This window comes from Salmo salar, chromosome ssa08 (assembly GCF_905237065.1).
Source record: "Salmo salar chromosome ssa08, Ssal_v3.1, whole genome shotgun sequence".
Lineage (NCBI taxonomy): Eukaryota > Metazoa > Chordata > Actinopteri > Salmoniformes > Salmonidae > Salmo > Salmo salar.
Genome location: NC_059449.1, coordinates 15,646,592 through 15,670,384, shown reverse-complemented (window position 1 = coordinate 15,670,384; position 23,793 = coordinate 15,646,592). Strand labels below are relative to the sequence as shown.

The 23,793-nt window shown below is 47.7% G+C and overlaps 1 protein-coding gene across 1 annotated transcript in view; it reads left to right on the top strand.

The window, feature by feature from the left end:
* LOC106610267 (centlein) overlaps positions 1-12,420 on the top strand; it is a 51,976-nt gene extending 39,556 nt beyond the window's left edge. The window contains exon 8 of the mRNA XM_045722845.1: positions 11,308-12,420. Within this exon, the coding sequence (XP_045578801.1) occupies positions 11,308-11,415 (108 nt within the window). The 3' untranslated portion in view covers positions 11,416-12,420. The remainder of the gene's footprint in view (positions 1-11,307) is intronic.
* Positions 12,421-23,793: the final 11,373 nt, after the last annotated feature.

The window sequence follows — 23,793 nt, the reverse complement described above, 5'->3', positions numbered from 1 at the left end:
ATATTTGTGTCATTCTTTAAGGAATACCTGGGATAGGATTAAGTAATCCTTCAATCCCTCCCGCCTACCCTCCCCCCACAAAAAGATATAGATGTACTATTGTAAAGTGGTTGTTCCACTGGATATCATAAGGTGAATGCACCAATTTGTAAGTTGCTCTGGATAAGAGCGTCTGCTAAATAATGTAAATGTAATTCTCAATACTTTTGGCCACGACTGTACACATCCTCTCACAGACAAATAAATCATTTCATCTCATTTCCTCCTCTCTCTCTTTCTTTGCCGCTCTCTCTCTCTCCCCTCTTTCCCTCTCTCTCTTTCCCCCTCTCTCACTCCCTTTCCTTCTCTCTCCCACACTCTCTCTCACTCTCTCTCACTCCTCTGCTCTCCACCCGGTGGCTTTTAATGGAATAAAGCCCAATATGTCTCAGTAGAACACCATCTTAGGCTCCTACTGTATACACACACACACACCTACCCAGCTTCACTGGTGTTCCCCTCCTCTCATAATAATTTACTAGCCAGGGGGCCCCGGACCCACACCAGCCACTACACCCCACCATGAATAACACAGCACTAAGATGTAGTGTCTGAAGACGTGCCCTGTGCCACAGGGTGTCTAGCCAATCACCAGCCCAGGGAGAATGGGGTTGAAATGGCCCAGGCCCATATTGATTTAATTGCCTTGGTTTATTTGTGGCATCCTAATTATTGACTGGAGCTGAGTTTAATGGGCCTGGCTTTATGAACACGGGGAAATGAATGCATATATGGTCTTCTGCCTCCCAAATAGCACCCTATCCTCTATTTAGTGCACTACTTTTGGCCACTGCCCTATTGAAAATAGGGAATAGGGTGTGATTTGGGACACGTCTATGGCCTTCAATCTGCAGTTTGTTTGGCCCATAATGAACTGCTCCCCGTCCGTCCCTAGATCCTCTTTCACACTCATTTTAAAGCTACATTCTGGGATTTGAAAAACAACAAAACAGAAGCCCTGTTGAATTGAAATGACCATTGAACAGAGTCCCAGATCACAGACTGTAGCTTTAACCTTCTACTCAACCCTCCTGACAGCCCCCCCCTATTTATTTATTTTTTGAAAAGTCGTCGGCGCACTGCCCTTTACGATCGCCGATTGGGAGGACGCTCAAGTTTTACTAGAGGGTGGCGGAAGCTGGTGTGATATTGAGTGGTAATATTTACCCTTCAGTACCCTCGGGGGAGGAGTTTGGTTGCTATAGGCACTGCACTGTGTCAACCCAGGGTCCATTAAGAGAATATGAACTTTATATCTTTACTGTAGTGTACTCTACATATCTGGGCCTGTATTTCAATCAAGACCCCTTAGACAACACTACTTTAACTGAGACTCAGCGATATGACGTTGCCACGAGCAGCACCACAGATATGCAGATGAGCATGATGCAACACTTTGCTCTCACACAGTGTATCTGAGCATTTTATTTTTTATTGAACATTTATTTAACTAGTCAATTCAGTTAAGAACAAATTCTTATTTACAATGACGGCCTAGGAACAGTGGGTTTACCGCCTTGTTCAGGGGCAGAACGACAGATTTTTTACCTTGTCAGGTCGGGATTCGATCTAGCAACCTTTCGGTTACTGGCCCAATGCTCTAACCACTAGGCTACCTGCTGCATTTGCATGGGGGCGCTACACATCGCTACAACGTGATAGCTACGGGACCAAAACAGCTGAGAAGTTTAGCCTCGCGTTTCAACACTCCTAGTTTTTGCGGAATTCGACCCGATATTCCTGTTTACTTAGTGCATGGCTGAGTGTACCTGTAAACATTGTTGTTTGTTGAGGCTGTCATTTGACCCAGACTAGTGTCCTGTACAGGGGGTGTACTTGTACATCGAGCTGCCTCCCGCTACAGAAACAGCAGATAGACTAGCGTCCTGTACAGGGGGTGTACTTGTACATCAAGCTGCCTCCCGCTACAGAAACAGCAGATAGACTAGTGTCCTGTACAGGGGGTGTACTTGTACATCAAGCTGCCTCCCGCTACAGAAACAGGAGATAGACTAGCGTCCTGTACAGGGGGTGTACTTGTACATCAAGCTGCCTCCCGCTACAGAAACAGCAGATAGGCTAGCGTCCTGTACAGGGGGTGTACTTGTACATCAAGCTGCCTCCCGCTACAGAAACAGGAGATAGACTAGCGTCCTGTACAGGGGGTGTACTTGTACATCAAGCTGCCTCCCGCTACAGAAACAGCAGATAGACTAGCGTCCTGTACAGGGGGTGTACTTGTACATCAAGCTGCCTCCCGCTACAGAAACAGCAGATAGACTAGCGTCCTGTACAGGGGGTGTACTTGTACATCAAGCTGCCTCATGCTACAGAAACAGCAGATAGACTAGTGTCCTGTACAGGGGGTGTACTTGTACATCGAGCTGCCTCCCGCTACAGAAACAACAGATAGACTGGTGTCCTGTACAGGGGGTGTACTTGTACATCAAGCTGCCTCGTGCTACAGAAACAGCAGATAGACTAGTGTCCTGTACAGGGGGTGTACTTGTACATCAAGCTGCCTCGTGCTACAGAAACAGCAGATAGACTAGCGTCCTGTACAGGGGGTGTACTTGTACATCAAGCTGCCTCCCGCTACAGAAACAGCAGATAGACTAGCGTCCTGTACAGGGGGTGTACTTGTACATCAAGCTGCCTCCCGCTACAGAAACAGCAGATAGACTAGTGTCCTGTACAGGGGGTGTACTTGTACATCGAGCTGCCTCCCGCTACAGAAACAGCAGATAGACTAGTGTCCTGTACAGGGGGTGTACTTGTACATCGAGCTGCCTCCCGCTACAGAAACAGCAGATAGACTAGCGTCCTGTACAGGGGGTGTACTTGTACATCGAGCTGCCTCCCGCTACAGAAACAGCAAATAGACTAGTGTCCTGTACAGGGGGTGTACTTGTACATCGAGCTGCCTCACGCTACAGAAACAGGAGATAGACTAGCGTCTTGTACAGGGGGTGTACTTGTACATCAAGCTGCCTCCCGCTACAGAAACAGGAGATAGGCTAGCGTCCTGTACAGGGGGTGTACTTGTACATCGAGCTGCCTCCCGCTACAGAAACAGCAGATAGGCTAGCGTCCTGTACAGGGGGTGTACTTGTACATCAAGCTGCCTCCCGCTACAGAAACAGGAGATAGACTAGCGTCCTGTACAGGGGGTGTACTTGTACATCAAGCTGCCTCCCGCTACAGAAACAGGAGATAGACTAGCGTCTTGTACAGGGGGTGTACTTGTACATCAAGCTGCCTCCCGCTACAGAAACAGCAGATAGACTAGCGTCCTGTACAGGGGGTGTACTTGTACATCAAGCTGCCTCCCGCTACAGAAACAGCAGATAGACTAGTGTCCTGTACAGGGGGTGTACTTGTACATCGAGCTGCCTCCCGCTACAGAAACAACAGATAGACTGGTGTCCTGTACAGGGGGTGTACTTGTACATCAAGCTGCCTCGTGCTACAGAAACAGCAGATAGACTAGTGTCCTGTACAGGGGGTGTACTTGTACATCAAGCTGCCTCGTGCTACAGAAACAGCAGATAGACTAGCGTCCTGTACAGGGGGTGTACTTGTACATCAAGCTGCCTCCCGCTACAGAAACAGGAGATAGACTAGTGTCCTGTACAGGGGGTGTACTTGTACATCAAGCTGCCTCATGCTACAGAAACAGCAGATAGACTAGTGTCCTGTACAGGGGGTGTACTTGTACATCAAGCTGCCTCGTGCTACAGAAACAGGAGATAGACTAGTGTCCTGTACAGGAGGTGTACTTGTACATCAAGCTGCCTCACGCTACAGAAACAGGAGATAGACTAGTGTCCTGTACAGGGGGTGTACTTGTACATCAAGCTGCCTCATGCTACAGAAACAGCAGTCAGGCTCCTGCTCCTATGAACAGGTCCAGCTCACACAAGCCAAGGCATGTGCAAGGCTACTTACTTACATACTCAACCGAAACCATTGTAACTTTTGAGTCAAGCACCGCCATGCCCAAATAACAATATTACCAACTTCTCAAACGTGTTTGTTTGTTGTCAACGCTGGCATTGTGATGGCGGATATCATCTGCAATTATTCTGCAGTTGGTAATTATTATGCAGTAATGACAAGGAACAGCGATGAGCTCCAGCTAGTGTTGTTCCTTCAGAAAGAAGTGACTCTAATTAAGCCTTGTTTAATGATTGGGCTAATTTAATCAGCAGTGACTGTGTTGTGTGAAGGGGGGGATTCTCAGACTTTGTACTGTAAATGTGCCAAGGCAGAGATTGTGGGGACAAGGGGCCCTAGGGGAGGTGGGCGACTGGGTTTGTGTGACGAGTAGAGACCAAAGTAGACTATAACCTTCCTCTCTGTGTTTACTGTGATCACAAGCTACATAGTTTATTCAGACAAAGACGCTGTACACTAATAGTTTGGTTTAAGTTGGCCAGTCAAGATTATTCTGGAACTGCATTCATTCATTATTTTCCTCAGTGCTCTACACTGGCCGACTTTGATGAAGTAGGCACACAAAGGGGAGTTGATGCTGAAAGTGGACATTCTCAAGTGAGTTAGCATATAGCATGGCTGTTGGATAGGGCTTGGGCCTCATTGAGTAATGATATCCTGTTGTGATGGCTCATTGGATGATGTTATCCTGTTGTGATGGCTCATTGGATGATGTTATCCTGTTGTGATGGCTCATTGGATGATGTTATCCTGTTGTGATGGCTCATTGGATGATGTTATCCTGTTGTGATGGCTCATTGGATGATGCTAGCCTGTTATGATGGCTCATTGGATGATGTTATCCTGTTGTGATGGCTCATTGGATGATGTTATCCTGTTGTGATGGCTCATTGGATGATGCTATCCTGTTATGATGGCTCATTGGATGATGTTAGCCTGTTATGAGGGCTCATTGGATGATGTTAGCCTGTTATGATGGCTCATTGGATGATGTTAGCCTGTTATGATGGCTCATTGGATAATGTTATCCTGTTATGATGGCTCATTGGATGATGTTAGCCTGTTGTGATGGCTCATTGGATAATGTTAGCCTGTTATGATGGCTCATTGGATGATGTTAGCCTGTTATGATGGCTCATTGGATAATGTTATCCTGTTATGATGGCTCATTGGATAATGTTAGCCTGTTATGATGGCTCATTGGATGATGTTAGCCTGTTATGATGGCTCATTGGATGATGTTATCCTGTTATGATGGCTCATTGGATAATGTTAGCCTGTTATAATGTCTCATTGATTAATGTTATCCTGTTATGATGGCTCATTGGATAATGTTAGCCTGTTATAATGTCTCATTGAGTAATGTTAGCCTGTTATGATGGCTCATTGGATAATGTTAGCCTGTTATGATGGCTCATTGGATAATGTTAGCCTGTTATGATGGCTCATTGGAAAATGTTAGCCTGTTATGATGGCTCATTGGAAAATGTTAGCCTGTTATAATGTCTCATTGAGTAATGTTAGCCTGTTATGATGGCTCATTGAGTAATGTTAGCCTGTTATGAGGGCTCATTGGAAAATGTTAGCCTGTTATAATGTCTCATTGAGTAATGTTAGCCTGTTATGATGGCTCATTGAGTAATGTTAGCCTGTTATGAGGGCTCATTGGAAAATGTTAGCCTGTTATAATGTCTCATTGAGTAATGTTAGCCTGTTATGATGGCTCATTGAGTAATGTTAGCCTGTTATGATGGCTCATTGAGTAATGTTAGCCTGTTATGATGTCTCATTGAGTAATGTTAGCCTGTTATGATGGCTCATTGAGTAATGTTAGCCTGTTATGATGTCTCATTGAGTAATGTTAGCCTGTTATGATGGCTCATTGAGTAATGTTAGCCTGTTATGAGGGCTCATTGGAAAATGTTAGCCTGTTATAATGTCTCATTGAGTAATGTTAGCCTGTTATGATGGCTCATTGGAAAATGTTAGCCTGTTATAATGTCTCATTGAGTAATGTTAGCCTGTTATGATGGCTCATTGCTGAAGAAAGTCAAACTACTGTGAAACAGGACCATAACAGTCAAGTCATCATGATTTGTGATAGGATTACACACTTCAGTATACTGTACAGTATGGTATGTTTCTGCCAACAGGTATAAAAGGGTTTCAGCAGCGTTGCAGCATCCTTTTGTGTGGATATAACCTTAATGTATTTATACCTGAATTGTGTCTGTGATGATCACCTCATTTCCACTCCTAATGAGTGAAAAACAAAGGCCTGCCGTAGCGTTGCTGAAGCATTTAATCTGGGTTGTATTTAGGTCAGCTCTAATAACACAGGTTGCACAGACCTGATGATGTTTCCCAACTAAATATCAACTCAAAAATAAGGCAAAGATTTTTAATTACAGTATCTATGGCCCCAAGTGTCCAATTCCCTTTCATATCTGTCTCCCGGGGCCCTAAAGGGGAGAATAGAAAGGAACATGGCAACGAGAGAGAGAAAGAGAGAGAGAACCGTAATTACCAAGGAGAAAGAAGGAGAAGAAGAATAGACTTTGGTGATTTTTTTTCCTTTTACTCACCTGAGTTTTTTTTCTTCTTTTTTAATCTGCATGTGACATTCATTATCGGGATAATCAAATGCAGACTTATTTTAGTAGGTCTTGGGTGCTTTTGTGTGTTGTTTTGTTCCTTGTTGTTTATTCCCCGTTTGATAACTTTGATTTCAAACAAAAGTGAGCAGATCAAAGATCATAAAGTGTTTCCCTGTGATCATGTAAAGGAGCTCCTTCCCTTCCCAGAGGTGGCCTAGATCGGAGGTGTCTTATCGACGCTTTATAAATGACGGTAAAACATATTGTACCATTTCAGTGGTCTATGCAAGGGACTTGGAGAACAAGCATTGCATCTAAAGCATTTTTAAATCAGTCAGTCCATCAATCAGTCAATCACATTTCTAAGAGGTACAGATGCAGGATCTTCATTTGATCACCCTGTTGCAAGAGAACTTTGCTGCAATGGAACAAATACAAAATGTGTTGTTACCGCTCCTTTTTCTCTGTCGTCTCCCTCCCTCTTTCCATTTCTATCTAGACTTCTACACTAACACCATGCATGTCTACCTCTCCTCGCACAAATTGGGCCCTCGAAACCTGCTAACCTGTTGCGAGGGAGAACAAAAGGCGTGTGAATGATCGATCGGTTAAGGGAGGTGTTGTGCACGTAATGGCGTCTAACGCACAATGGGAGCCCCGGTGTTGTACCGCGAACGGCTCCCCGCCTCCAGCGGCGCCCCAGGCTCTGGAATAACAGTGTCATTTAATTGGTCTGGTAAAACCACCTTTACGTTGCGCCCCCGGCCACCTTATATTGTCTCTTGTCAGTATCTCAACACACACACACACTCAACACACACGCAGACTTTCAACGCGGGTAGCTTAGCACGTCAGAGCTAAGACACCGGGCCGTGTTAATGAAAACATATCCAGACAATCGCTCTGGTCTGCGGGGCCTATTGAATAGTGATGGGGGCTAGGGGGGAGGTGTTACAGGCTTTGGTTTTCCCATTTATATTTCGGGGTTGGACATTAGCATGTTGGGCGCACCGATTGGTGTCACCTCGTTAGTCAGTATGTGTTACACCTGTGCTGGCTTGTCACCTCGTTAGTCAGAAGGTGTTTCACCTGTGCTGGCCCAGTTGATATCTAAAGAAAACTGTAATATATCTGATCTTCCCTGTTTTTGTTTTGCTCCACGTTTTGGTTTGCTTCCTGTCTTTAAGTTTGATTTGGGTTTTATTTTGTTTGCCTCTTCTGGTGGGTGTCTTTTAGGGCCCAGTTGTTGTTGCTAGTTAACAATTTGGTACGTTCCCCGGCAAGAAACCAAAAATTGTCACTCAAACAGAAGTTGGAACTAACAAAGAGTCACTGACAACGAACAAAACAGATTCTAGGAGGGGCTCTGAAAGACATTCATGGGGGTGTCCACTGAAAAGGTGCTAGCTGCCCTAGGGGCCCGGGGCCCCTGTAAAGCAGTGGTTACATAGTAATGACAGGTCTTAGCGGTCCCTCTGGTGCCATTAGAGAGAGCAGGCAGAGACACGGGTACAGTGTGTGTGTCGCTCCAGGGCCTGTGTGTTCATCTGCCCCAGGTAGCAAGCTCTGTGTTTGATCTCACTGTCTGTCACAAATGTAACCCATACAGCTGCTAAAAGAAAACGCTCCGTGCAGAAGTACAGAGGCCACACAGCATACAAACCAGATAGGTCACCTCTGTGAATAAGGAAGGTTGTGTTTATGTAGACTATGAGTTACCAGACTAGACTGAGGTACACTTCTCAATCAGTATGTTTACCTTTATTTAGCCCTATCAATCATGATTAGCATTATGTGGTCCTCTGTACCTCAGTTGGTAGAGCATTGTCCTTGCAACGCTAGAATTCCCGGACCACCCATACATAAAATGTAAACAAGCATGACTGTAAGTCTCTTTGGATAAAAAGCATCTGCTAAATAATATACATTATTATTATTATCATTATCACCCTCTCTGTCTCCTCTCCCATAGCCCTGTGCTGTGGCATCTCTTTATACTATATTTGACTGTGTAGTTGTTTGTTTGCTTAGTTAGTGGCTGTAAGTGTACTGTAGTTAGCTGATTAGAGCAGTGGTGAGGAGCTGAGCTGTGATTGTGTGTGTAGTGTTGTCTCTCCAGAGAGGAGCAGAGAGATGTCTCAGCAGTGGTAGAGGAGACTCAGAGGAACAGAGAGGTGTCTCAGCAGTGGTAGAGGAGACTCAGAGGAACAGAGAGGTGTCTCAGCAGTGGTAGAGGAGACTCAGAGGAACAGAGAGGGGCCTCAGCAGTGGTAGAGGAGACTCAGAGGAACAGAGAGGTGTCTCAGCAGTGGTAGAGGAGACTCAGAGGAACAGAGAGGTGTCTCAGCAGTGGTAGAGGAGACTCAGAGGAACAGAGAGGTGTCTCAGCAGTGGTAGAGGAGACTCAGAGGAACAGAGAGGTGTCTCAGCAGTGGTAGAGGAGACTCAGAGGAACAGAGAGGTGTCTCAGCAGTGGTAGAGGAGACTCAGAGGAACAGAGAGGTGTCTCAGCAGTGGTAGAGGAGACTCAGAGGAACAGAGAGGTGTCTCAGCAGTGGTAGAGGAGACTCAGAGGAACAAAGAGGTGTCTCAGCAGTGGTAGAGGAGACTCAGAGGAACAGAGAGGTGTCTCAGCAGTGGTAGAGGAGACTCAGAGGAACAGAGAGGTGTCTCAGCAGTGGTAGAGGAGACTCAGAGGAACAGAGAGGGGCCTCAGCAGTGGTAGAGGAGACTCAGAGGAACAGAGAGGTGTCTCAGCAGTGGTAGAGGAGACTCAGAGGAACAGAGAGGTGTCTCAGCAGTGGTAGAGGAGACTCAGAGGAACAGAGAGGTGTCTCAGCAGTGGTAGAGGAGACTCAGAGGAACAGAGAGGTGTCTCAGCAGTGGTAGAGGAGACTCAGAGGAACAGAGAGGTGTCTCAGCAGTGGTAGAGGAGACTCAGAGGAACAGAGAGGTGTCTCAGCAGTGGTAGAGGAGACTCAGAGGAACAAAGAGGTGTCTCAGCAGTGGTAGAGGAGACTCAGAGGAACAGAGCAAAATAAACATCCTGAATGTGTAACTTCTGTATAATTCCTCCAGTAAGCCACTTCAATTCACTTTCAAGATCTGAGCATGAAGAGAACCTTTATGCTCCAGTACTTAGTGCTAATCTGGTTTACATATTTTATGAAGATATGTTCTACGATTAAAGCATAATACAACTTTTTATGAGTTTCAGAGCTAAGCCAGCTTCAGTGCACTACTACTCAAATCTGGCCACAGCGAGACTTTAAAAACCCCCACTACAGGAATGAATAGGTTTCCCAGAGTTTCAGAGTGGATGCTCGGAGTTGATGTGAATATTTATGTGTGATATATCTGCCTTTGATCGCCAGGGCCTGATTTCCATAAAGTCCTTGTGTTGGTTTTGAGAGGCAAGAGGAAAACAAAATTAGCCTGGGCGCAGAGGTTAAGACTGCCCCCCTCTCTCTCTCCCTCGCCTGCAGCAAGGAAACCACACACACATACACAGTGAGAGAAACCCAAACTATTCCTCTCAACTTTAACACTGAGTGCAACTGTCATTAGTCTAGAGTGTCCTCCTCTCCTTTCGTATACAACACTGAATGTTCACTCAGAGAGCATGCTGACTAGCAGAACACCAGTATCTACATTACAGAACCAAAAGTATGTGGACACCTGCTCGTCCGACATCGCATTCCAAATTCATGGGCATTAATATGGAGTTGATCCCCCCCTTTTGCTGCTATAACAGCCTCCACTCTTCTTGGAAGGCTTTCCACTACATGTTGGAATATTGCTGCGGGGACTTGCTTCCATTCAGCCACAAGCGCATTAGTGAGGACATGTGCTGATTTTGGGTGGTTAGGCCAATGGGGTTGAGGTCAGGGCTCTGTGCAGGCCAGTCAAGTTCTTCCACACCGATCTCGACAAACCATTTCTGTATGGACCTCGCTTGGTGCACGGGGGCATTGTCATGCTGAAACAGGAAAGGGCCTTCCCCAAACTGTTGCCACAAAGTTGGAAGCACAGAATCGTCTAGAATGTAATTGTATGCTGTAGAGTTAAGATTTCCTTTCACTGGAACTAAGGGGCCCGAACCATGAACAACAGCCCCAGACCATTAATCCTATTATTATTTCCTTGTTGCAAAGGTGGCATCCTATGATGGTGCCACGTTGAAAGTCACAGAGCTCTTCAGTACGGGCCATTTTACTGCCAGTGTTTGTCTATGGAGATTGCATGGCGGTGTGCTCGATTTTATACACCAGTCAGCAACAGGTGTAGCTGGAATAGCCAAATCCACTAATTTGAAGGGGTGTCCACATACTTGTTTATATATAGTGTACCTCAGTACATCCTAAAATAACAAAGTGCTCAGCTGTTCCTTTTTGATTATTGCGAAGTAATCTGTTTTGAAGAAATGCTTTGTGGAAAACACTAAACATGGACCAACCCCTCTCTCTACTGCCCCTCTCAAGGCCCACCTCTCTCTACTGCCCCTCTCAGGCCCAACCTCTCTCTCTACTGCCCCTCTCAAGTCTAACCTCTCTCTACTGCCCCTCTCAGGCCCAACCTCTCTCTCCTCTCTATACTGTACCACAATAACAACAAACCTGCCCTCTGAAAAGATGCCAAGTGTCAAAAAGCAGACTTTAACTGTTCTGTGTTTTTTCTGTCTTCTTTCTCTCCCCTCTCCCCTCCCCCTCCACAGATCCCCTCTGCTGCTCTCCTAATGGAGGTGCTGTGTGTGAAGATGAAGGAGAGGAAAGTGCTGACAGAAGCGCTGGCCGCGCTCACACCAGTCAGCGAAATCGCCTGACTCCCACTCCGGGGCTGAGGGCTGCGGCTGGGAAAAACTGTCATCCTCTCACTCTCCTCCTCTTCTCTCTCCATCTCTCCTTCGTGCCCAGGCCTTTCTTTCTCAGCGGGGGCTGAGTTGGCCAAGTCGACCTGAAGTTGCTCTCTCTCTCTCTCTGTGTGTGTGTGTGTGTGTGTGTGTGTGTGTGTGTGTGTGTGTGTGTGTGTGTGTGTGTGTGTGTGTGTGTGTGTGTGTGTGTGTGTGTGTGTGTGTGTGTGTGTGTGTGTGTGAGCGCGCACGTGTATGAAGTTGCCTCCACGCAGCGCTTCCAGAACCAATATTTACGAGAAAAGCGCTGTCGACTCACTCCGAGCCACTCGCTCACGCAGCGGTCTAGTGCCGTGCCGGGGCCCAGCCTTTGTAAATGAGCCCCCAACATCTGCGTTAGTGGTTAGCGCGCTCCATCTGCGAGACAAGGCCCTTTAGCGTCAGGCTAATTTACAGTACAGAGACAAACGCTCTCTCTCTTTCTCTCCCTACTCCAAACGCCATCCTGAGGTGATGATAACATTATGCTTACGTTTTTACTTCAAGTTAGACATGATTTTTTTATTTTTTTTATTTTGATATTTTCAGTAATTTATTGTGGATCTCAAGGACCCCAGGGTGCTCGGAGTGGGACCTGACCCAACAGTGCAGACTCAACGAAAGAAAAAGTACACTCTTAAAGTAAGAAGCAGACATACTCTCTCTCCTCTTAGGATATACTGGACTCAGAGCAAACCCGCCACATGCATTCCATGTCCCATTTAGACCGATTGGATTCCATTGTTCCATTCACGTTTCAGTGACCAAATGCTCTTAACGTGAATGATGTCATAAAATATAAATGTTGTGTGTTTTGTTTGTTATGTCTAGGTATATTCTGAAATGTATTTTATTTCAGAATACTACTAGACATTTGTGTGTTCACTTCATACTGTATTTTGAAACTGAATTTAAATAAAAGTGTGTTGCCAATTGTTTTATTTTTACACTATGGAGTCAAGATTATTGATATGTCACATTAAAGGTGCACTATGCAGAAATCTCTCCGCCATTTCCTGGTTGCTAAAACTCTAATAGTTTTCCTAATGTCCGTTTATGTAACAAAATAAGCTAGTATAGTGTAGAGAATCATTGTACCATCTAAACTGCTGTGAAATATATTTTCCATAACCCAAAATATAGTATTTTCAGCTGTTTAAAGCTGGTGTGCAAAATCAAAAGTAAAATACACAAAAACAAAACTTAAGAACGGGGAGCATAGAACAGCGCACATAGAACGGATCTACCACTTCTTAGACTTGCTTTCAAGTGGAATGATAGATCTATAGCTCACATTTCTATTGCACAAAAAGTTGCATATTGCCACTTTAAAACAATTATTATTTTCTTGATGCATCATGTGCTGCAATGTTTTCATGGCCAGAATGTACTGTTGGGTCAGTGGTTAAAGTTAAGACCAAATCATTTTTATATCCAGGCTAGTGTCGTGTCTTTGGGGGTACCATTAAACTGAAGATATGTTTATCAATTAGCTCCCTGTAATTATTATCACGCGATTAAACTGATTAATCGTTTAATTGTAATTGACTAGGAGATCGGGGCACCAAGGAGAATATTCAGATTACAAAGCTATAATTTTCCTAATATAACTTTCCTGTACTATAATATTATATTCTATTATAGTATAGGCCGATTATCTTCTGGTTTAAATGGTGTATTTACCTCTAGTCCAGTCTCATCCCAAACGTCGTAAATTGTTGTATCTGCACGAACCCAGTCTTTACTAAAATCATCCATACATCAATTGTCTTAAAATCATTTATTTACTACACTAAGTAATTAACAGAAAACATACAAACAGTAATTATCGTCACAAAGGATTGGTAGAGGAATGTGCCCTTGTGGGCTAAACAGGCAGGTCGGCCTGTTGAACAATGGATCATAAAAGGTCAGCTGTGGCACACAGAGTTCATTAACAATTGACAATTGAAGGCTCACTCATTCGGGAACAATTGCAATCAATATATATTTACGCTCAGTGTGTCGTTCTGATTCTTGTTGGAGAGTAGTTCTGATGGAGAGTCTCTCTCTCGGTTAGAATGGATCTTTCAAAGCGACATTCATTAATGTCGTTGTAGAATGGATGTTTCGTTGGTCTTCGCGTTCAATGATATAATTTACTTAGCTGCAGACTAATAATTAATATCAAAGACTTGTTCTTATTCTGTCAGTCTCGATAGTCTAAAAGTTAACCACGTGGTATAGTTCACTTTCAGTAGAGTACTTGGATGGTCAAACCTATGGGCCAACTCGCAATGGAGTGGAGGCCTGGTCTGAAGAAATGTAAATCAGGGGGTGTTTTATAGTGCCCATAGAACAGGCTTGTCAAATGACGCCTGGTCCTGTATGTGTCCCTGGGGGCGGGCCGATGACTGAGCTAGACTTGGTTACAGAAATACAATTCTATCACATTACATCAGTACATTAACATCAAGGCGGTGACCCGATCCTGTAGGTTCATGCTCTACAACATTCGCAGAGTACGACCCTGCCTCACACAGGAAGCGGCGCAGGTCCTAATCCAGGCACTTGTCATCTCCCGTCTGGATTACTGCAACTCGCTGTTGGCTGGGCTCCCTGCCTGTGCCATTAAACCCCTACAACTCATCCAGAACGCCGCAGCCCGTCTGGTGTTCAACCTTCCCAAGTTCTCTCACGTCACCCCGCTCCTCCGCTCTCTCCACTGGCTTCCAGTTGAAGCTCGCATCCGCTACAAGACCATGGTGATTGCCTACGGAGCTGTGAAGGGAACGGCACCTCCATACCTTCAGGCTCTGATCAGGCCCTACACCCAAACAAGGGCACTGCGTTCATCCACCACTGGCCTGCTGGCCCCCCTACCTCTGAGGAAGCACAGTTCCCGCTCAGCCCAGTCAAAACTGTTCGCTGCTCTGGCACCCCAATGGTGGAACAAGCTCCCTCACGACGCCAGGACAGCGGAGTCAATCACCACCTTCCGGAGACACCTGAAACCCCACCTCTTTAAGGAATACCTAGGATAGGATAAAGTAATCCTTCTAACCCCCCCCCCTGAAAAGATTTAGATGCACTATTGTAAAGTGGTTGTTCCACTGGATATCATAAGGTGAATGCACCATTTTGTAAGTCGCTCTGGATAAGAGCGTCTGCTAAATGACTTAAATGTAATGTAATGTAAATACATAGCATCTCAATGTCTTACAAAAGCTTTATCCTTATTAATACATTCTATACAACCATTATGTTGCAAGTCTCAAGCTGATGCTATTATATAAACAGTTTTATGGTAATATGGCTATATTGTCTCTTCTGAGTATCACAAAATTGTACCAAGCGGATCAGTTCGTAGCTGGATTCTTCACCAATCTTCCATACCTTCTCCAGCACACACATGTCGCTTGGTTCTCCAATTCTATGAGTTGGAAGAATTTCCTTTGTCTCTCTATGGGCCATGTGGCCAGAGACTCTCCTGGAATTTTAGAGTTTTTACAACCCTTTACACACAGGGTGGATTGGGGGGAAGGTAGGTTGGGTGGTGGTGCAAAAGGGAGGGGGTCAACTGGCCTCCCTGTACCAAAAGAGGCCAACGTCATGACACTAGTCTCGTTGAGATAAAAATATATTTTTAAAGCGAGACCTAGAACTGTAGCTAATAGAAAGACAGTAGTGTATCCAGACTCTTTCCTGCCTTGTTGACAGTGATGGACCATGATTCAGTTCCTCTATTGGACGGGTGGAGGCGGGGCTCCCTGTCTCCCAGATGATTGACAGGCGACTGGTAGACCATCAGCATGGTTTCCGACGGTAATGAGCGACCCCCACTGTTGACTTCATTAACGAGGGTCTTCAGTGGGCCACACACAAGCAGCCCAGTGGTAGAGAGGGAGCCGTCTCACCCTTGACGTACCTCTCCAGCCCTTTTATGTTTCTCTTCCCTCTCTCTTTCTCTTCTTTTATTATTCATAGTGAATATCAAACCGTGATCTGGGTCTCCTCTGTCCTTGAGCAGGAGTCCTACACCCGAGACCACCACACTTCTCTCTCTCTCTCTCTCTCTCTGATCATGTCTTCCTCTCCTCCTTTCTCATCCCTTTGTTTTAAATTATTCCTTCTCCCTCTTTTTTTAAGTACAATTAACAACCTTATGTAAAATCATCCGTTCAGGAATTAACAAGAAATAATTCAACTTTTTATCCCACCCCCCCCTTTCAAATATATGCTAATGATGTGTTTTTTTTCCTTTATCTTTCTATAATAAAGGGTGGATTAGCCCAGGACTGTCTCTCCAGCAACACAGGGACCAATTTAGCTGTGATCCAGGGGAGCACTATGCCCCAGTGGTTAATTACCATTCATTAACATAGTTTGCATCTTTTATTCTCTGTCGAATACCCAGGAGCGAGCTATTGTCAATATTTGTCCCATATAAATTTGTGCTTGGTTTCTCTCCCCAGTCACTGTCCTCTGGCGTAATGCTGCTAATGACAAACATTAATAACTGAGAAATCCAGCGTGCAGCGGGGATGATACAAGAACAGAGGAAGGAGGAGGGGGGGGACGTATAGTGTAGAGACGCACAAATTAGCATGGAGCCCCCTTTTATTTTATTCTCTCTCTCCCTTTCTCTCTCTCTGTCTTTTAATGCATAGTCAACATGTTTGCTTATACCCGCACCATCCGGCCCTGTCTGCTTGACACTCAGCCTCTATTTATGTGACATATTCAAATGACTACCCAGAAACATCTTGGGTTTAATTAACCTGGCCTTGGCTCTCTGTGCCCCCCCCCCCAGTGAAGACGTTAAGCGATCCTGGACGCACCCTTCACATTCCTGCCGTCCCCTGTGCTAGCCCTCGTACCACGTCCACACGCTCCTGCCTTCCCCTGTGCTAGCCCTCGTACCACGTCCACACGCTCCTGCCTTCCCCTGTGCTAGCCCTCGTACCACGTCCACACGCTCCTGCCTTCCCCTGTGCTAGCCCTCGTACCACGTCCACACGCTCCTGCCTTCCCCTGTGCTAGCCCTCGTACCACGTCCACACGCTCCTGCCGTCCCCTGTGCTAGCCCTCGTACCACGTCCACGCGCTCCTGCCGTCCCCTGTGCTAGCCCTCGTACCACGTCCACGCGCTCCTGCCTTCCCCTGTGCTAGCCCTCGTACCACGTCCACACGCTCCTGCCTTCCCCTGTGCTAGCCCTCGTACCACGTCCACACGCTCCTGCCGTCCCCTGTGCTAGCCCTCGTACCACGTCCACACGCTCCTGCCTTCCCCTGTGCTAGCCCTCGTACCACGTCCACACGCTCCTGCCTTCCCCTGTGCTAGCCCTCGTACCACGTCCACACGCTCCTGCCTTCCCCTGTGCTAGCCCCTCGTACCACGTCCACACGCTCCTGCCGTCCCCTGTGCTAGCCCTCGTACCACGTCCACACGCTCCTGCCTTCCCCTGTGCTAGCCCTCGTACCACGTCCACACGCTCCTGCCTTCCCCTGTGCTAGCCCTCGTACCACGTCCACACGCTCCTGCCATCCCCTGTGCTAGCCCTCGTACCACATCCACACGCTCCTGCCTTCCCCTGTGCTAGCCCCTCGTACCACGTCCACACGCTCCTGCCTTCCCCTGTGCTAGCCCTCGTACCACATCCACACGCTCCTGCCGTCCCCTGTGCTAGCCCTCGTACCACGTCCACACGCTCCTGCCGTCCCCTGTGCTAGCCCTCGTACCACGTCCACACGCTCCTGCCGTCCCCTGTGTTAGCCCTCGTACCACGTCCACACGCTCCTGCCTTCCCCTGTGCTAGCCCTCGTACCACATCCACACGCTCCTGCCTTCCCCTGTGCTAGCCCTCGTACCACGTCCACACGCTCCTGCCTTCCCCTGTGCTAGCCCTCGTACCACGTCCACACGCTCCTGCCTTCCCCTGTGCTAGCCCCTCGTACCACGTCCACACGCTCCTGCCGTCCCCTGTGCTAGCCCTCGTACCACGTCCACACGCTCCTGCCTTCCCCTGTGCTAGCCCCTCGTACCACGTCCACACGCTCCTGCCTTCCCCTGTGCTAGCCCTCGTACCACGTCCACACGCTCCTGCCGTCCCCTGTGCTAGCCCCTCGTACCACGTCCACACGCTCCTGCCTTCCCCTGTGCTAACCCTCGTACCACGTCCACACGCTCCTGCCTTCCCCTGTGCTAGCCCTCGTACCACGTCCACACGCTCCTGCCTTCCCCTGTGCTAGCCCTCGTACCACGTCCACACGCTCCTGCCGTCCCCTGTGCTAGCCCTCGTACCACGTCCACACGCTCCTGCCGTCCCCTGTGCTAGCCCTCGTACCACGTCCACACGCTCCTGCCGTCCCCTGTGCTAGCCCTCGTACCACGTCCACACGCTCCTGCCTTCACCTGTGCTAGCCCTCGTACCACGTCCACACGCTCCTGCCTTCCCCTGTGCTAGCCCTCGTACCACATCCACACGCTCCTGCCTTCCCCTGTGCTAGCCCCTCGTACCACGTCCACACGCTCCTGCCTTCCCCTGTGCTAGGCCTCGTACCACATCCACACGCTCCTGCCTTCCCCTGTGCTAGCCCTCGTACCACGTCCACACGCTCCTGCCTTCCCCTGTGCTAGCCCTCGTACCACGTCCACACGCTCCTGCCTTCCCCTGTGCTAGGCCTCGTACCCCGTCCACACGCTCCTGCCTTCCCCTGTGCTAGCCCTCGTACCACGTCCACACGCTCCTGCCTTCCCCTGTGCTAGGCCTCGTACCACATCCACACGCTCCTGCCTTCCCCTGTGCTAGCCTTCGTACCACGTCCACACGCTCCTGCCTTCCCCTGTGCTAGCCCTCGTACCACATCCACATGCTCCCCCCATCCTTCACTCTATAGGAATGGAGAATTAGAGCCATCCACTTGTCGTTTTTTCACCCTCCCTCTCTCGCTTTCTCTGTCTTCCTCCCCTCTTTCTCTCTCTTGTACAACTCTCATTAAGGGCAGGTCTCCGAGGGGAATTACTTTGATCACTAGTTCCAGTTGCGAAGTTTTCCCTCTCCTTCCTCTTTCTTTTATTCCTCCCCACGTGATCAACTCTGTGGCATTTCTTTTTCTTTGCCCTTTCTTTATTTAATCCACCTGTCACAGTTATTTTTTCTGCAGAGCTTTCCTCTGGGGCTGCTACTCCTGGAGGGGGTAAGAGGGGGCCAGGGTCAGGAGTTGACTGGGAGGCCGATCAATGATAGGGGTTGAGGGGTGTGGTAGTGTCTCGGGGCACCCCTGGTGTGATTACGAAAGCCCCCCTATGTCACTTGGGTGGGGAGCGCTGGGAGAGAGCAGGGGGGCCAAGGGGTACAAAGACAGAGGTGGATCTCAGCTGCCAATCGCCGCAGCTTCCAGCCCATCACAATTAGCCCTCCGCCTCCCTCTCCTCCTCACTGCCTCCCTCTCCTCACTGCCTCCCTTTCCTCCTCACTGCCTCACTTTCCTCCTCACTGCCTGCCTCCCTCTCCTCCTACTGCCTCACTTTCCTCCTCACTGCCTGCCTCCCTCTCCTCCTCTCTGCCTCCCTCTCCTCCTCTCTGCCTCCCTACTCCTCCTCTCTGCCTGCCTCACTCTCCTCCTCACTGCCTGCCTCACTATCCTCCTCACTGCCTGCCTCACTCTCTTCCTCACTGCCTGCCTCCCTCTCCTCCTCTCTGCCTCCCTACTCCTCCTCTCTGCCTCCCTCTCCTCCTCACTGCCTGCCTCACTCTCCTCCTCACTGCCTCCCTCTCTCTCCTCCTCACTGCCTCCCTCCCTCTCCTCCTCACTGCCTGCCTCCCTCTCCTCCTCACTGCCTCCCTCCCTCTCCTCCTCACTGCCTCCCTCCCTCTCCTCCTCACTGCCTCCCTCCCTCTCCTCCTCACTGCCTCCCTCCCTCTCCTCCTCACTGTCTCCCTCTCTCTCCTCCTCACTGTCTCCCTCCCTCTCCTCCTCACTGTCTCCCTCCCTCTCCTCCTCTCTGCCTCTCTCTCCTCCTCACTGTCTCCCTCCCTCTCCTCCTCTCTGCCTCCCTCTCCTCCTCACTGCCCCTCTCTCCTTCTCATTTCGACACCAGTGTAACAGGAACCAGGAGCCTGAGAGAAACAGCCTCCAGTGAGTTGACTGACTTCCCCTTTTCTCCCTGACACAGTTTCTCTCCCTGCTTCTCTCAGCACCAGGAGATGGTCTAGCTTTGATATGACAGACAACCAGACAGACTTGGCTCACTGTTTAAAGTAATAGGTGTGTCTGTGACTCTCAGCCAAATGCATTGTCAAATGTATAATGCAGCATGTTTACTGTACTGCTGATTCTCCCTTATGAATCTTGGAGAAAAGGAAGTGTCACGTTGGGTTTTCTTTTTCTACTTTTTGGATTTAGATCGCGATCCAATGAAAATAATTGCTACCGTACGGTAAAGATGTACACTGACTGTCAACACTGCATTTCAAGTCTGGCTCATTATGATCATCTAGTCTCAGATCTTAACCGTTCAGGGTCTTTCACATAAGGACAGATAAAAGGAAAGGAAACAAGGAAGGAGAGGGAGCCATTTTAAAACTATTGAGATGCACCCCGGCTCATGTTAGGACCAGTCGCCACAGTATCAAGTCATGTTCAATGTCACCTCTCTTTCTCTCTCTATGGTGAAGAGGAGGACAGGAGGACTGCAGCTTCCCTCTGGTCCTCTGAGGAGGTGGATTAGACGGCCAGATCAGCTCTCTACTGTCTCTTCTCTTTTCTCCCCGGGAGCTCAGTCAACAAAGGCAGCCCAGGACATCAGAGGCAGGGCAGCGCTGAGCAGGGCTTAGTCCAGCCTGGGAGGAGAGAGGGATGAGAGAGAAAGGAGGGGCAGAGAAAGAAAGAGAGGAGGAGAGACTGAGAGAAAGACTAACGGGAGATGCAGAGTGAACGAGAGAGGCTCCGGTGGCTGTACTAGGAATCCTTAGAGGATAAGGTCGTGGAACTCTCCCCAGAAGCAGTCTGCTATCTTGTCTTGCTTTTTTGTTTCACAGAGCATCAGAACCCAGCTCTACTCCCCAGGCGTACTAGAGGGTTTTATTTGGCCCCTCGCTTCCCATGAAAAGGGCCACATCCACAGATAATCTACCGCTTTTTATGTTGTCTGTCTTCTGTGGAGTGGATAGGGGACTTGCTCAACTATTAGATAGATCAGTGATGAGTTTATATGATCTCTGTACTAGAGAAGAGATACTGATCATGATGTTTCATCTGGAGAGCACGATCAAATCCCTCTTGGGGTTTCCTCCTATTGGAGAGATATCAGAAGGCCGACTTGGCTTCCAAAACTGGTTTCCTTTCATTTTATTGGCTCTGTGGGGTTCTAGATTACTGCAGGTGAAAGAGAGGAGACGAGGAGAGGAACTGTTGAGAATGAGATGCACCCCTGGACTGGTCTTGGTTTGGCTGGAGACTTTCTCCGTGGGTTTCGTCTTAGTGAGTGACTCCGATAGCTACTTCACCAGTCTTTCATTATATCTACAATGGAAATATATTGCTCATGTTTTTGTTTAAGTATGATTGATTAACGAGCAACATTTTTATATAGTACCATGTACAGTGCTATCGGAAAGTATTTAGACCCCTTGACTTTTACCACATTTTGTTACGTTACAGCCTTATTCTAAAATGTTTTAAATAAAAGTTTTACTCATCAATCTACACACAATACCCCATAATGACAAAGTGAAAACAGTTTTTTGAATTTTTTTGTAATTTATTAAAAATAAAACCTGAAATACCTTATTTACTTAAGTATTCAGACCCTTTGCTAAGAGACTTGAAATTGAGCTCAGGTGCATCCTGTTTCCATTTATCATCCTTGAGATGTTTCTACAACTTGATTGGAGTCCACCTGTGGTAAATTCAATTGATTGGACATGATTTGGAAAGGCACATATCTGTCTATATAAGAACCCACAGTTGACAGTGCATGTCAGAGCGAAAACCAAGCCATGACGTTGAAGGAATTGTCGTAGAGCTCCGAGACAGGATTGTGGCGAGGCACAGATCTGGGGAAGGGTACCAAAAAATGTCTGCAGCATTGAATGTTCCCAAGAACAAAGTCCATCATTCTTAAATGGAAGAAGTTTGGAACCACCAAGACTCTTCCTAGAACTGGTTGCCTGGCCAAACTGAGCAATCGGGGGAGAAGGGCCTCGGTCAGGGAGGTGACCAAGAACCCGATGGTCACTCAGACAGAGCTCCAGAGTTCCTCTGTGGAGATGGGAAAATCTTCCAGAAGGACAACCATCTCTGCAGCACTTCACCAATCAGGTCTTTATGTAGAGTGGCCAGACGAAAGCCACTCCTCAGTAAAAGGCACATGACAGGCTGCTTGCTTGGAGTTTGCCAAAAGGCATCTAAAGACTCTCAGACCATGAGAAACAAGATTCTCTGGTTTGATGAAAGTTTTGGCCTGAATGCCAAGAGTTACGTCTGGAGGATTTGTGTATCTTGTTTTGTTCCATGTTCGTTTATTTATTAAATTCACTCCCTGTACTTGCTTCCTTATTATTAGCGTACTAGTTACAGAATAAAGCCTCACCAAAGGGAAGCAACAGGGCTTTTTTTTGTTTTTTTTACTGGTGATGTTGGGTCCAAGGGCGGCTGCTGAAGCTACCGTGGATGCTTCAGCTAGCTTGTCAGGTTTCAATGCCTCAGCTGGCTCGTCAGGCTTCCATGCCTCAGCTGGCTCGAGAGGCTCCCATACCTCAGCCAGCTCGACAGGCTCCCATGCCTCAGCCGGCTCGACAGGTTCCCATGCCTCAGCCGGCTCGACAGGTTCCCATGCCTCAGCCGGCTCGACAGGTTCCCATACCTCAGCCGGCTCGACAGGCTCCCATGCCTCAGCCGGCTCGACAGGCTCCCATGCCTCAGCCGGCTCGACAGGCTCCCATACCTCAGCTGGCTCATCAGGCTTCCATGCCTCAGCTGGCTCATCGGGATCCCATGCCTCAGCCGGCTCGTCGGGCTCCCATGCCTCAGCTGGCTCGACAGGTTCCCGCACCTCTCAGGCAGTTTACTCATTATTACCCACAACTGTCACCATCGTTACGCGCACCTGGACTCCATCACCTTCCTGATGACCTCCCCTATACCTGTCACTCCCCTTGGTTCTTTCCTGAGGCGTTATTGTTTCTGTTTATATGTTTCATGTCTGTACGCTACTCGTGTTTCTTGTTTTGTTCCATGTTCGTTTATTTATTAAATTCACTCCCTATACTTGCAACCTGATTATTAGCGTACACGTTACAGAGACTAGTCAGGATCGAGGGAAAGATGAACGGAGCAAAGTAAGAGCGGTCCTTGATGAAAACCTGCTCCAGATCACTCAGGACTCCTGACTGTGGCGAAGGTTCACTTTCCAACAGGACAACGACCCTAAGCACACAGCCAAGACAACGCAGGAGTGGCTTCGGGACAAGTCTCTGAATGTCCTTGAGTTGCCCGGACTTGAACCCGATCGAACATCTCTGGAGAGACCTGAAAATAGCTGTGAAGCGACGCTACCCATCTAACCTGACAGAGCTTGAGAGGATCTGCAAAGAAGAATGGGAGAAACTCAAAAAATACAAGTGTGTCATACCCAAGAATACTCAAGGCTGTAATCGCTGCTAAAAAGGTACTTCAACAAAGTACTGAGTAAAGGGTCTGAATACTTGTAAATGTGATATTTCAGTTTATTTTACTATAAATTTGCAAAAAAAATAAAAAACTGTTTTTGCTTTGTCATTATGAGGTATTGTGTGTAGATTGATGACGGGAAAAAACTATTGAATCAATTTTAGAATAAGGCTGTAACGTAAACATTTTTGGAAAAAGTCACGGAGTCTGAATACTTTCCAAATGCACTGTACATGTATTTCTGTCTGACTAAGCCTAACATTCCTAGCCTGGTTAAATCATATTGAACACTGTGCTCATTGTTTCACTTCAATGGTAAGTGCAGCATTCAGTCTGGTTTAACCAGGCTATAAGACCCCTAACCTAACCTTGTCTATTGTCTTTTTTTCTTGCAGGTGATGGCCCACACACACACACACACACAATAACATTCTTGCTACTTGGTTCTTCATTGATCATAGCTGCTTGGGGCAGCAGGTATAACCTCCAGGTTAGATCATTGGGCCAGGAACCGAAAGGTCACTGGTTCGAATCCTGGTGAAACCTGCCGCTGTGCCCTTGAGCAAGGCACTTAACCCCAATTGCTCCAGGGACCCTGTAGGTGTCTCAGGGGGAGTTGGGATATGCAAATAAAACATTTGCAGCACAAATAGAAGC